The sequence below is a fragment of the Chelmon rostratus genome, chromosome 2 (genome assembly GCF_017976325.1).
Source record: "Chelmon rostratus isolate fCheRos1 chromosome 2, fCheRos1.pri, whole genome shotgun sequence".
NCBI classification, from domain to species: domain Eukaryota; kingdom Metazoa; phylum Chordata; class Actinopteri; order Chaetodontiformes; family Chaetodontidae; genus Chelmon; species Chelmon rostratus.
Genome location: NC_055659.1, coordinates 20282667 through 20294808, shown reverse-complemented (window position 1 = coordinate 20294808; position 12142 = coordinate 20282667). Strand labels below are relative to the sequence as shown.

At 41.2% G+C, this 12142-nt stretch overlaps 3 protein-coding genes across 3 annotated transcripts; 2 read left to right on the top strand and 1 right to left on the bottom strand.

The window, feature by feature from the left end:
• The first annotated feature begins 31 nt into the window (after window positions 1-31).
• b3galt6 (UDP-Gal:betaGal beta 1,3-galactosyltransferase polypeptide 6) lies at window positions 32-4186 on the top strand. Its single transcript, XM_041957604.1, has 2 exons — window positions 32-352; window positions 928-4186. Exon 2 carries the CDS (start codon window positions 938-940, stop codon window positions 1955-1957), a length of 1020 nt encoding a protein of 339 aa, XP_041813538.1. The 5' UTR covers window positions 32-352; window positions 928-937; the 3' UTR covers window positions 1958-4186.
• A 656-nt stretch (window positions 4187-4842) lies between these two features.
• LOC121624687 (protein FAM107B) lies at window positions 4843-6254 on the bottom strand. Its single transcript, XM_041962518.1, has 4 exons — window positions 6192-6254; window positions 5790-5946; window positions 5175-5319; window positions 4843-5023 (listed from the first exon to the last, which is right to left on the bottom strand). Exons 1-4 carry the CDS (start codon window positions 6211-6213, stop codon window positions 4922-4924), a joined length of 426 nt encoding a protein of 141 aa, XP_041818452.1. The 5' UTR covers window positions 6214-6254; the 3' UTR covers window positions 4843-4921.
• A 2454-nt stretch (window positions 6255-8708) lies between these two features.
• On the top strand, window positions 8709-11590 carry tmem167b (transmembrane protein 167B). Its single transcript, XM_041957568.1, has 3 exons — window positions 8709-8847; window positions 9639-9770; window positions 10472-11590. The coding sequence occupies exons 1-3, from the start codon at window positions 8838-8840 to the stop codon at window positions 10552-10554; spliced, it is 225 nt and encodes a 74-aa protein (XP_041813502.1). The 5' UTR covers window positions 8709-8837; the 3' UTR covers window positions 10555-11590.
• The last annotated feature ends 552 nt before the right edge of the window (window positions 11591-12142 follow it).

Below are 12142 nucleotides of genomic sequence, written 5' to 3'. Positions count from 1 at the left end.
TTGGGGGGCTTTACTTCCGTTTCCTCCTCGTCACTGCCACACACTACTCATTTGTGTTCACAGTACGACACAATAAATGAATGGATCGATACGTGCCTCAACTCACCTAGCGAACGGTTTAGCGTGTTAATTGTCACCTGCCCGACCGACACCGCTAAAGCTAGTGGTTGCCATCTCCTGCTTAGACCAATATGAGCAACTTGTGTGTGTTTGCATCCAGTGGAGTGAGCTTAGAAAGTGCGCAGAGGGTCTTATCTCGGTAGCTAGCGTTAACGTTAGCTCTGCAAAGCTGCTCTCCGTGGCCCGCTGCGGCTCGGTCGTCCACGGGACAGGTACTTCTCAGTAAGCTAAGGTAACGTAAACTAACAAATACTGCGTAATTTATGACGCTTACAGCATTGCTGTGACGCATATATACAGTGTACAGTTCAACTTCTAAGCTTAGCAAGCAGGTGCTGCTGAGACGAGGTTTTTTAGCTAACTTGAGCTACCGTGGTGCAAGGCACTGTCTGTGATCCAATGTAAAAACTTCACTGCCAATCTTTAAAAGACAGGAACTGAAGGTGCTGTGATTTAATGCCATTTGTTGCTTTGCACAGTCTGGCACAAGACAACACACTAGACATGTTTCCCGATGCTCGTACATGATTGTTTACATCTGCAATGTCTGTGAACACAGCTTTAAAACAAGTTGAAGTATATATTTAGTGATTTGTGATCACTGACTGCACCTTCATCCAGGCTTATATTTAATTTATCACACGATGAGACACACAAAATGCAGCTTTGTCCTATCAAAGTCAAACTCTGTGCTCAGTTTTCTGTGTGTGTAGAAATGTGTGGCTGCAAAGTCTAACCCAGTTTTGATGATCGACCTGAAATTATGAATTGCATTAATGCTAACAATCTTTTTTGTTTTCACCTCAGACTCAGCATCATGAATCTGTTGCGCCTAGTTTGCCGTCACAAGACAGCCCTGGTCATCGGCACTGTGTGCAGCTTTGCTGTAGTTCTGGTTTTCCTGGCCAAATGTACCTCAGAAACCCTGAAACAGGGCCACCAGGATCCTCCAGGCCTAGCCCCTCATGCCAACGCTTTGCAATCCCGTCCAGAGCAGCATAATGCCCCCGCAACATCCAAAGACTTGTCAGCATTCCTTGTGGTCCTCATCACAACCGGACCAAAGTACACCGAGCGAAGGAGTATCATCCGCAGCACTTGGTTGGCCAAGCGGGACTCAGATGTTCTGGCCATGTTTGTGGTGGGAACGCAGGGGCTTTCCAACGAGGACCTGCAGAACCTTAACACAGAGCAAGGGCGGCATAAGGACTTGCTCTTATTGACTGACTTGCGAGACTCTTACGAGAACTTGACGCTGAAGCTGCTGCACATGTACTCCTGGCTTGACGAGAATGTGGAGTTCAAGTTTGTCCTCAAAGCAGATGATGACACATTTGCTCGCTTGGACCTCCTCAAGGAGGAACTGAAGGGGAAGGAGCCCAACCGCTTGTACTGGGGCTTCTTCTCGGGTAGAGGGCGAGTGAAAACGGCTGGAAAATGGAGAGAAAGCTCTTGGGAGCTTTGTGACTATTACCTGCCGTACGCTCTGGGTGGGGGCTACATCCTCTCAGCTGACCTGGTGCATTATGTACATCTTAATACAGGCTACTTCAAGACGTGGCAGAGTGAAGATGTGTCACTGGGCGCCTGGCTGGCACCAGTGGATGTTCGTCGGACACATGACCCACGCTTTGACACGGAGTATAAATCGCGCGGTTGCAACAACAAATACTTGGTGACACATAAGCAGAGCTTGGAGGACATGTTGGAAAAACACCAGACTCTGCAGCGTGACGGCAGGCTCTGTAAGGAGGAAGTCAAGCTACGATTGTCCTACGTGTATGACTGGAGTGTGCCACCCTCACAGTGTTGCCAAAGGAAGGATGGCATTCCTTAATTTTTGTCCTTTTTACAAGACTGAAGTTGGCCTCTGATTCATATCTTCCAAGTTAGGATAAGGGATAATGTTTTTTCACCAAATAGCCCCATTGTTACACCATCTAAAGTTGTGCAACGGGTCCTTGACATAATAATAAATGTCATAATCCTTTTAAATCCCCATTTCAGATTTGGAGAACCTTTTGTGTGAATTAAAAAGGGTGGTTTTACTGCTTTTTTTCCCTTAATTTAGACCATCAACAAGCAAGTCAATCTAAAAAAACATTCCATGCAAAGTTTTTTCACCTATTTGAAACTGGGTTTTAGAGTTTCCATGCTCATTTAGAGTAGCTTTTACTAATTTAGGTATTGGTTTTTTTTGAGCTAGACCTGGTCTAATGTGATCTGGGTACAGGAAAAGTGACATTTCCATTTTTTTTTCTGTTTTCACAAATTAAAAACTGGATTAACAACTACCTATGAATTCACCTTGTCAATCTAGTCCAAGTTGATGAGTTTACATTATTTTTATGTAGAGCTGGTTGAAAGTGATCAGTGTGGAGAGAAAAAACATAATAATGAAATCATACTATTTTTGTTTTCACAAACAGAACAAAGGTTTCACAAATCTGAAAAAGGGGCTTCAAACTCTCTGTATGTACTGTGTGTGGGTGTGTGTGTGTGTATATATATATATATATATATATATATATATATATAAAAACGGAGACACACAGTGGAGTTTTAAACAGCGTTAAAGCTTTTACTATAATGATGTCTACAAGTAAAGTGGTGTAGCGATGGAGAATTGGCTGAGAAATGTTACCCCTTAACTCTTGAACAGGAAGCCAACTGCAGCCTGGTGTCCTTTCTGACTTGTAAACTCCTTCAGCCTTGTTATTTGGACCCATGCTTCTGTCAGTGCTCTCCTTACCACGTTGGTGGCCTACTTCTTTCCTCTGTCTGGGCTTCTTCTGCTGTACCTCTTGCTAAATATTTTCCAACACTATGAGATATGTTTTAAGGTTATTTCAGTGTAGTAGATAATACAGGGAAACAAAGACGGGACAGTTTTACCCTGCCATGATATCTACTTTTTTTTGTGAAAGATTTTATTTTTTTTTGTTTTTTATTTATTGTTAATTTATTCTGCAGCACAAACAACACACTGCTATAGAGTTGGGACAGAAACACAGTGGCTGGGGTTGCTGCTTGTGAGTAGAATTTGTATTTATAAACATGCTGGGGGAACATCATGTATTATTTAGAGTTAATGGGCCAGAAATGTTCACTTTTAAAATATAAAACTTCTGTTTACGGTCAACGGTACACAAGGTTTCATGTGTTTTGGAGGTTAAAAGAATGAAAAGAGAAAATGTTGAATGTGTTTTCTTCAGCGGGCCTTCTTATTCCTGCAACAGTCTCACTTCATAAACGCACAGTATGTAACATATCTGCATTGAAATATCTAAAAACAACCAAACCTCTATTATATATTTTGTTTAATATGTGAGGATATTAACCCAAATGTTTCCAACAATGTCCAAACATGGAGAAATCCGTAATTTTATTCAAGGCATCGGTGCGTTTCGATTGGTCTCCTCTAGTGGCGACCAATCGAATACTTTACCTCGTCCATGAACATTTCTGCGTGAGTCACGTCTGATAGACAACTCCCATGATGCCACGCTACTTCACGACGTCCTCAAACTGCTGCTTGTTTTAATTGTTTTGATTTAGAGACCCCGAGTGGCAGAAATTACGTACTGTGTGTTTAAAGTTTAGGTCAATACATTTACTGTGCAGAGACATCAAGTTTTTTGTGAATGTGTGTTTGCAGCGCACAACGGATTCAAATAGAGGAACTTGATGTGGATACCAGCAGGCACTTGGTCACTTTTTTAAAACAAGAAACGTAATTTTAAAGAATCATTGAATGAATCATTGTTCAAAGACTACTTGTTTTTTCTGTTTTTGAGCTGTCCAACCTGAACTTACCCTGTGATGTCAGTAGCTGCGTCCCAAAACTTGTGAAACGTGTACAGCGTTGAAGGGTATGATGTGTTGAGCACGAACTGTTGAGGAATTGTGCAAAAACAGCCACGTCCGAGCTCGTTCTCATGGCCGCTGTTACATTTTTGTGAATAATGACATGACTGTTTTCTCACTGCACAACTTAAGTTTCAGTGTTTGTTTTTACGTACATGTTCAGCCCTCCCTGGATGTTTTATTAAAAATTTTAAATGTATTCTCGTCACTTACATTCTTACATGTTCATTGTCTGAGAGGATGTCTCACAGTTAAATGCAGGTGTTGTGGAATTCTCTACAAAAGGCGAAACGGCTGCCAAGAGCTTTATTACAAAATACAGCAACATTACTTTCTGTAGCCATTATATTAAGCAATGATTCTATGCACTTTTTGACTTGAAATCTTTACACACCTCAGATTTTAAATGAAATATTTTAAAGGTCCAGTGTGTAGGAGGGATCTTTTGGCAGAGATGTAATATTCATAAGTATGTTTTTATTAACCACCTGAAAATAAGAATCATTGTGTTTGCTTTAACGTAGACTAACTCTTTATCTAAAGAGGAAGTGAGTCCTCTTCCATGGAGTCTGCTGAGTTGTGCCACCATGTTTTTACAGTAGCCCAGAATGGGCAAACCAAACGCTGGCTCTGGAGAGAGCCTGTCATGTTTTTAGTGGCCCCCATAGTCGAGGGTGAGGCGAGGGGTATTCAGTCGGTTGCAATCTGCAACCTCACCAATAGATGCCACTAAATCCTACCCGCTGGACCTTAAAGCATCTTACACTGACATTTTCCAACTTCACACTGCCATCTGAATTCACATGATCCATTGTGCTTAAACATTAAAAAAAAAAATCAATTTTGATCATTGCAGTTGTCAATCAAGGACGATCCTCCTGTTAACTGATGGCAGGAATTCGTCTGTTAACTATTTGTCCCTTTGCGCTGGTCGTCACGAGGAAAACGTCTGGGTACGCTTCAGGGTCCCTCTTGCACGAACGAACTCCGGTACGTTCTGCAGCCTCTCGCTCCTCTTCTTCTCCTCCAGCTCATACTGCGAGACAGGAAACATCTGTGTTTGGACTTCCTCTTCAATCAGAATATCTGCAGACTTGCTCACCCACCGTGCCCAACCAGTAAATAGATTATTACATGAACTGTTCTCCCCGGGTTGTGTTGTTTTCCATCGTTGCTAACATACTTACGACTTGCATTTTCTGCTGCCTCGTGCGTAGCTTGACCTCCAAGTCACTGGGAGGAGAGAGGGCCTGCTCCCTCTGCTTGTGCCGCTCTCTCTGTTTGTGTTCCAGCACACACTGCAGCTCCGGCTTCCTTCTGGGCAGTAGACCTCTGAGGACACAGGACAAGTTGTGATAAGAAGGTGGGATCACTAGATGAAGATATGCAATCATAAAACTTCCCTGGAGTGCGACTTATCAAGCTAACTCACACACTTTGTTGTAAATGCTGTCCTGTGTGGTACAGGATAAGATGTGTTTTTTTTTTTTTTTTTTGCTTTCTCAGACACGAGAGTGAGAGGGCTGGTGTAGCTCTGTAGAGAGATTAGCGGCGATCTCCAGTGAGGTGTTGTACTTTTGACTTGATCAGTGTTAAACACAACTTAAACACATCACTGCCAGCTGGACAGAGGAGGCCTAAGAGGATCCACTGACTGCGGCAGGAGGCAAATCAAACGCTGATCTGGAGAGCCACCCTGGTAGATGTTCCTTGACTAATATCTCATTTATGTGTACCCTGATCAGCACGTGGCTGCTGCCTATGTGATCCGACAGCAGGTACAGAGCTCAGTGTTTTCTCACCGTCTGTGGCAGAATAGCAGCTCCCGGTGAAGAGCTGCGTGCTGGTGGGAAGCCAGGATGGGATTTGACAGCTTTCTGGGTTTGATGAAGTCACCGCCCTCCTGGTGTTGACCCCCAGTCACCTGGTGTGGTGGGACCATCCAGCAGTGATGTCTCTCTGAGATATATACAGGGCAGCACTCACAGTCACATACCCTTGTCAGTCTCTGTATACACGCAGCAGTACGTGTGGAGCTTCTGTTGGTAGCTAAATACTTAAAAAGGTGCTGCTAATGTTCAAGTGTTATCATCAGAGGGACTTTTAAAGTGATGGAGTAGAGAGATCACTCCATCTCTTTCTTTAGATTCACTAAAGTAACATAAACTTGACCTTAAACTTGCCTGTTAACGTTGTGATCTTACCTTTTCTATTTTGAAGACCCATTTTTTGTGACACCTGAAATAAGAGCAGCAGGCGAATGAGTTTATTCCCTTTGCAAAGTGCACTTTGAAAATTGAAATGAGGCGAATGAAGATATTTTATGTATGTTGTTTGTACTTAAAATGTGAAAATCCACGCAGACCATTCTGCCACCCATACTAAAACAAGTTCATGAAACATGGGGGGTCAACACACCTTGACACGTTCAAATCCACATGAAGAAGAAAGGTAACAGTCCTGATATGATATAACAGCCTAAGGTCTTTTGTGTGTGAAGGGAATTGTGCATTATATCAAAAGGTACATCCACTGATAAATATTTATTTAATATTCTTAAATATAAGTTTAATAGACTAAGAGGAGGTCACAAACCATGTTTACAGTCACATTCACATTCATTCATAGTGACTTTGTGTTGTGTAGCTACATTGATACCAGAAGCAAGAAATTGTGCAAAATAAAGTCAGTTTGGTTGGGATTATTTTCAGTGCCCCATGTAAAGGCAGAAGTGTGATCTTGTCTTGGAAAACATTTTGTATTGTTTTTATTACATGTTCTTCTCTACATGAGCCCAGACCTCAGAACAAACCCAACTCAAATGCAATTATTTAGACAGTGTTTTTCCTAAGTAATCATAAACATTTCTACTTCCATTCACCATACGCCACAGAAGTAATGATAAGACTAGTCTTACCTGCGTGCTGTGGTAGAGACGCATTGCTGAAGGGGAGATGTGCTAAAGTGCGTCCGCGCAGAAGAAAGATCAGAAGCTAAGTGTTGTTCTCAGGGTTCACAGCGAGCTGCAGCTACAGCGAGGCTGATCTGAACAGGTGTGCCACACTGTCCTGTCATCAAATCTTATTAACTGTCCTACAACCCTTTGTTCCAGCCTTGTTTCCCTCAGGAGAGAAACTTCTGTTGTCTCTGACGCAGGGGCAACATATGGAGGGATTAGGATAATGTAATGTAATGATTAGGATAATGCAACATGAAATACCACAACAAAACAAATACGGGTTTTGTGTCTCTACTTTGTGAATCCAGCTGTAATAACACACACTGAGGGGAGCAAAATACATTGCAGATTCACATTAAATTCCACTTTGGTCTTAATTCTATCAATCTATCTGTAATCCACTGTGCTGCTGCCTTCAAATTATAGTTCATCTGGAAAAGAACACACTGAAACAGAGGACTGGGATGATATGTTCATGTTCCCGAGGCGAAATCAGGTCAGTGTAGCAAAGGCAAATAATTTCAGCCTTGCTCCAACATATTAAATTGAAATGTAGGGATTAATCTTGAACAAAGTGCAAATGACGACAGTAAGAGGATTTTCAAAGTAGCAGAAGTGGATGTTGCATATGATGCAACATTTGCACAGTATTAAACAAGGGAAATCAATAAATCGGTACTGATCAATGCATACATGACATATAATAGATACAGACGCACAATGCAAAAAAGAAATGTACAGATGCAGTTAATATGAACAGAAGGCCCATGTTTACTTATGTGTATGGCCATTACACTACTCAGTGTGAAAAAGTGTGTGCAGGTGTCTTGTATAATGTATTATTTTGTATTGTATTGTTATAGAAAAAGTTGAAACTTGAAACTTGAAAAGAATGATGTTGATGTGAGCCTTTCATGGGTTTTAATCAATGGTTGCCAGACAGGAGCGTATGCAGACTATAAATACACTGGTAGATTTTCACTGAAACAGGCTATAAACTGTGTAAGATAGTGCAAATGATAAAGTAATGAAACACAGTTTCAGCCTCACATGCAGTACCCTCTTGATTGGCCTGGTCTAAGGTTATTTGGAAAGAAAGCCCTCTGGAGCGACTGATGGATGTCAGCACAAATTGCTCCGTGGTGGCCCCCCTGGGATGAGGTGGAGGTGGGCTGTATAGTGGTATCAGCTCATTTTAGTGTGGGTGGAAGCTCAGTATAATCCTCAGCCTTCCCTCTGTGCCGCCCAAGATGTGTCCAGGTTCAGATGCAGCAGAGCCAGCATTTTTCACCACTTTGTTAATCCTCCCCTCATCCTCCTTCTGCTGTAGGTGCTGTCTCCATGTTCTGTATATTAGAGTGCAGTGTGGCCACATCATGTAAGAAAGCCCATCTTGTAAGCAAACATGCTGCATGATCTGTTACGAACAAATATGTCTCAGTTTTGCTTGTTTGTCTTGCATGCAATATATATTTCCAGGCAAACTTCCCAACAAAAAGGAAATTCTGTACACTTAAGTGTACTGCATCTAGTCTAAATCAAACTATACATTTATGGAAAGAGTGCATAGATAAAAGTATCAGTACCTTAATATTTAAAACGTGCATTTTCATTTTTTAGCAATAAACACAAATGTGTGGCTAAATGTCAACGTCAGGCTGATGTACAAGTAGCCGTAAATCACAAATTCCAGTAGATGGCAGTAATGCTAGATGGACATCAACAAAAATAAAACGTAAAAGAAGATCCTAAGCCAGTGAAACCGGAAATGTCAACCGAGTGACTGCGAAGCGAAGTACTCTGAATTACATCTCCACTTTGTAATACATGATGGAATGCTAATTTAAAGAAGAAACAGTCACATAATATCGTCAAAGAGAAAGCTGTGAATATGACAAATGGTAGGTTTACTGTTTTATGCAACTAGCTAAAGAGTGTCTGCAGCACAACAGAACATGTAAGTTAGGCTAGCTACTTCTTGGACGGAAGGCTAACGTGGAAGCTAGTTTAGCTGTAGACGTGGCCCAGGATAGCACGGCTAGACTGATGGAACTAAAGCTAATTGCTGTTTTCTAGTTTTAACAGTTTTACAGTTGCCGATTCATATTCCAGTTTGGCGAGAGAGCTATTGTCTTCAAACCTCTTATGCTATTACGTCGTAGTTTTGTCAGGGTAAGAGGATTCTTGCTAACTAGCTTTGACGTGAGGGAGTAATCGGTGGCTAACGCTAAAAAATCTAGATAGCTAGACCACAACACTAGTCGTAAAAGGCAAAAAAAACTGTTACCATGTAACAAACTCACTTTAGTCGTTAAAATATCAGCATGTTTTTGTACACTGCTGGTGGGGTACACGGACGTTAGATTATATTAAACCTTTCTTCAACTGCTAGCAACTCTGGATTTGCCAACGTCAACAACACAGCTTGTACATTTTAAAGGGAAAATCCACCACAAGACATGGTGTATATGTCACTCTTTAAATTACTTTAAGTAGTGGAGAATATTGCTTTTATGTCCTATGATGTCAAGTTAATATCGACCGGTGCATGTACCCTCTCAAGTTTCTTCATACTCTATTTCTGTGATTGTTTTTGTTGTTGTCTCATGTAATAATGAAACAGATTTGTTTCGTGCTTGAGCTAACTGAAAGGTAAGGCAGACAGTGATATTATCTCTCCCTTCTACCATAGTTTACTCTTTCGATGGCATCCTGGTATTTGGCCTGCTGTTCATTTGCACCTGTGCATACCTCAAAAAGGTGCCTCGCCTCAACAGCTGGCTGCTGTCAGAGAAGAAAGGAGTGTGGGGCGTTTTCTACAAAGGTAGATATAAAATAATTCAACACACTCGTGTGATTTCTACACAAATTGTCCCTAACTAAAAGTTGTGAAATCATTCTTTAAGAATTGGTTTCATCAAACTTTAATCTGAAAGGGTGGAAGCTGTCACAATAGTGTTATTGTCTTCTGAGGGAAAAGATGTCATGTTGTGTTACAGTGAGAAAGGTGTTTATACAACTGCAGAAAAAACACGGTGGTGCATAAAAACAGTCATCTTTCATTCCTCTCCTTTCTGTTTTAGATCTGTCATATTAGCAGCAGCCGTGTATATACATTTTTGTAAACAGTGTAAAATTTTATACGCCCCCTAATCTTAGGGGACCAAAAATGATTGGACACAAACTTAAAGTTACCATAGAGAGTGCCAGTCCTTTGCACTCAGTGCCTGTTTGAAGTCTGTGACCCACAGATTTCAGCATGCACCCTGTATCTTCCAATGTGATGCTCTGTCAGGCCTGGACTGCAGCCATCTACAGAGACAAAACAACAGAAAATGTGGCACAAATATTGTCAGACCTCATTGTTATGTCAGACACTTGTCCGATGGGAGTGTCTAAAACACTCACCTCACTGATAACACACCTGTTTACACCTGTTTACATGGTTTGCTATATGCTCCTTGTTCTGTGTAACTGATGTGACTTTCTTTGCTTGTGCTCTGAATCCTCCATCTCTCTCCTCAGCCGCAGTAATTGGGACACGGCTTCACATTGCCGTGGCGATTTCCTGTTTGGCCATGGCTTTCTACGTTGTCTTCTTGAAATGATAAGAGCCAGACTGGACTGGAAATGACTGGACGGGTGCAGGCTGGGGATGGACTCATCTCTGTGTTTATGTGCTAATCCTTGTTGTGGGACACCTCTTGGATTACATGACTGATGAAACCCCATTTGCCCTGCAGACCCATATGAACTACTAGCCAGTGCTGCCCCCTTCTGGTGACTGGGTACAATAAAAAGTCCCTTAATAATGTGTGTGCACTACAGACATAAAGGGTATCCTGAATCTCCCCCACAGTTATTACAGAGGAGAGAGCCTGATGGGTCACATGGTATCATTCTGTTGTAGGGTACTACTGTTGGTTGTCTCCATCAACACCCCATAAATATTTATATTGAAGGATGCAGAAGATTGAAGGGCAGCGTGTGCATTATACCTTATATGTGTATACAACCTAAAATTAGCCTAGCTGTATATATTTGGAAAAAGATATGACCAATTGAGATTTGTCAGGGGTTATATTTGATCAAACTGATAATGATACATTCTGCTTGCTCCCAACTGTGCTATTTTTTTTTTCTATATCACTTCTTCTGTTAAGGGTGGAGGGGAAGATAAAGCTAATATATGAAGATGTTCTTGTGTACACTATATTTTACATTTTTTTGCAACTTTTCTTAACAGTGCTGTTTTGCATCTCTGAAACTTTGTTTTAGGTTTGAAATACACATTTTGCACAGGTGTATGTTGTATTTCCTTTGACATCTAATACTAGATGATATGTTTTAAATGCCACATATTGTTCCAAATTGAACTGTAAGTTGGGCAGGAGTCATCGTTCCATCACAGTTTTAGAGTATCATAGAAGAGTAACGACTCAACATATTGTGATAATTAGATCGCTATATCAGACTTGCCTGAAGTTTTAACTGAAATGCCAAATAGGGATGGTGCTTCTCATACCATCTTAATTACATGCGGTTATTCTGAGTTTAATTCCGCCACCTTATTTTTTATTTTTTGAAAGAAGAAATTGTTCTGAGATGGGATGCAATGCAATTTTGAGTAAAACATTAATCAGACAATTTCTGTGTTTGTTGTCTTTAAAAAACAAATGTAAGTTCTCAAGCGACTTTCAGTGCCTATACAATGTGTTCACCCCAGTCTCTTTGGAGTCTTTTCATGTTTTATTGAAATATGATCTTGAATCGTAGTGGATGTCATTTTTTTTCTTTAAATTGAAGTTCTTGGCACTAATCCACTGAACTTTGTGTTGGTGCAATATATTTCTCAGCAGGTTTCACATACTAATCAAGAAGGTAATTCCCATTTAGCTTGCGTGCGTGCGTGTGCGTGCGTGCGTGTCTCATCAGTTACAGCCTTGAGTCTGTGTGGATAGATCTGCATAAGATTTGCACTTCTGGTCATTGCAATTGAGCCCTCGTTCTTCTTTGCAGAACTGCTCAAGCTCTGTCAATTGACATCATGACTGAGTGAATGGCAGTTTTCATCTCCTGCCACAAACTCTGGATTATTTGAGGCCCATAGACAGATTTTTGCCATTCCTGGACATTGACATAGTTCTTTTTCAAGTTGTTTGTGTGCACCATTCACCACATGTTTGGAGTTGTTGT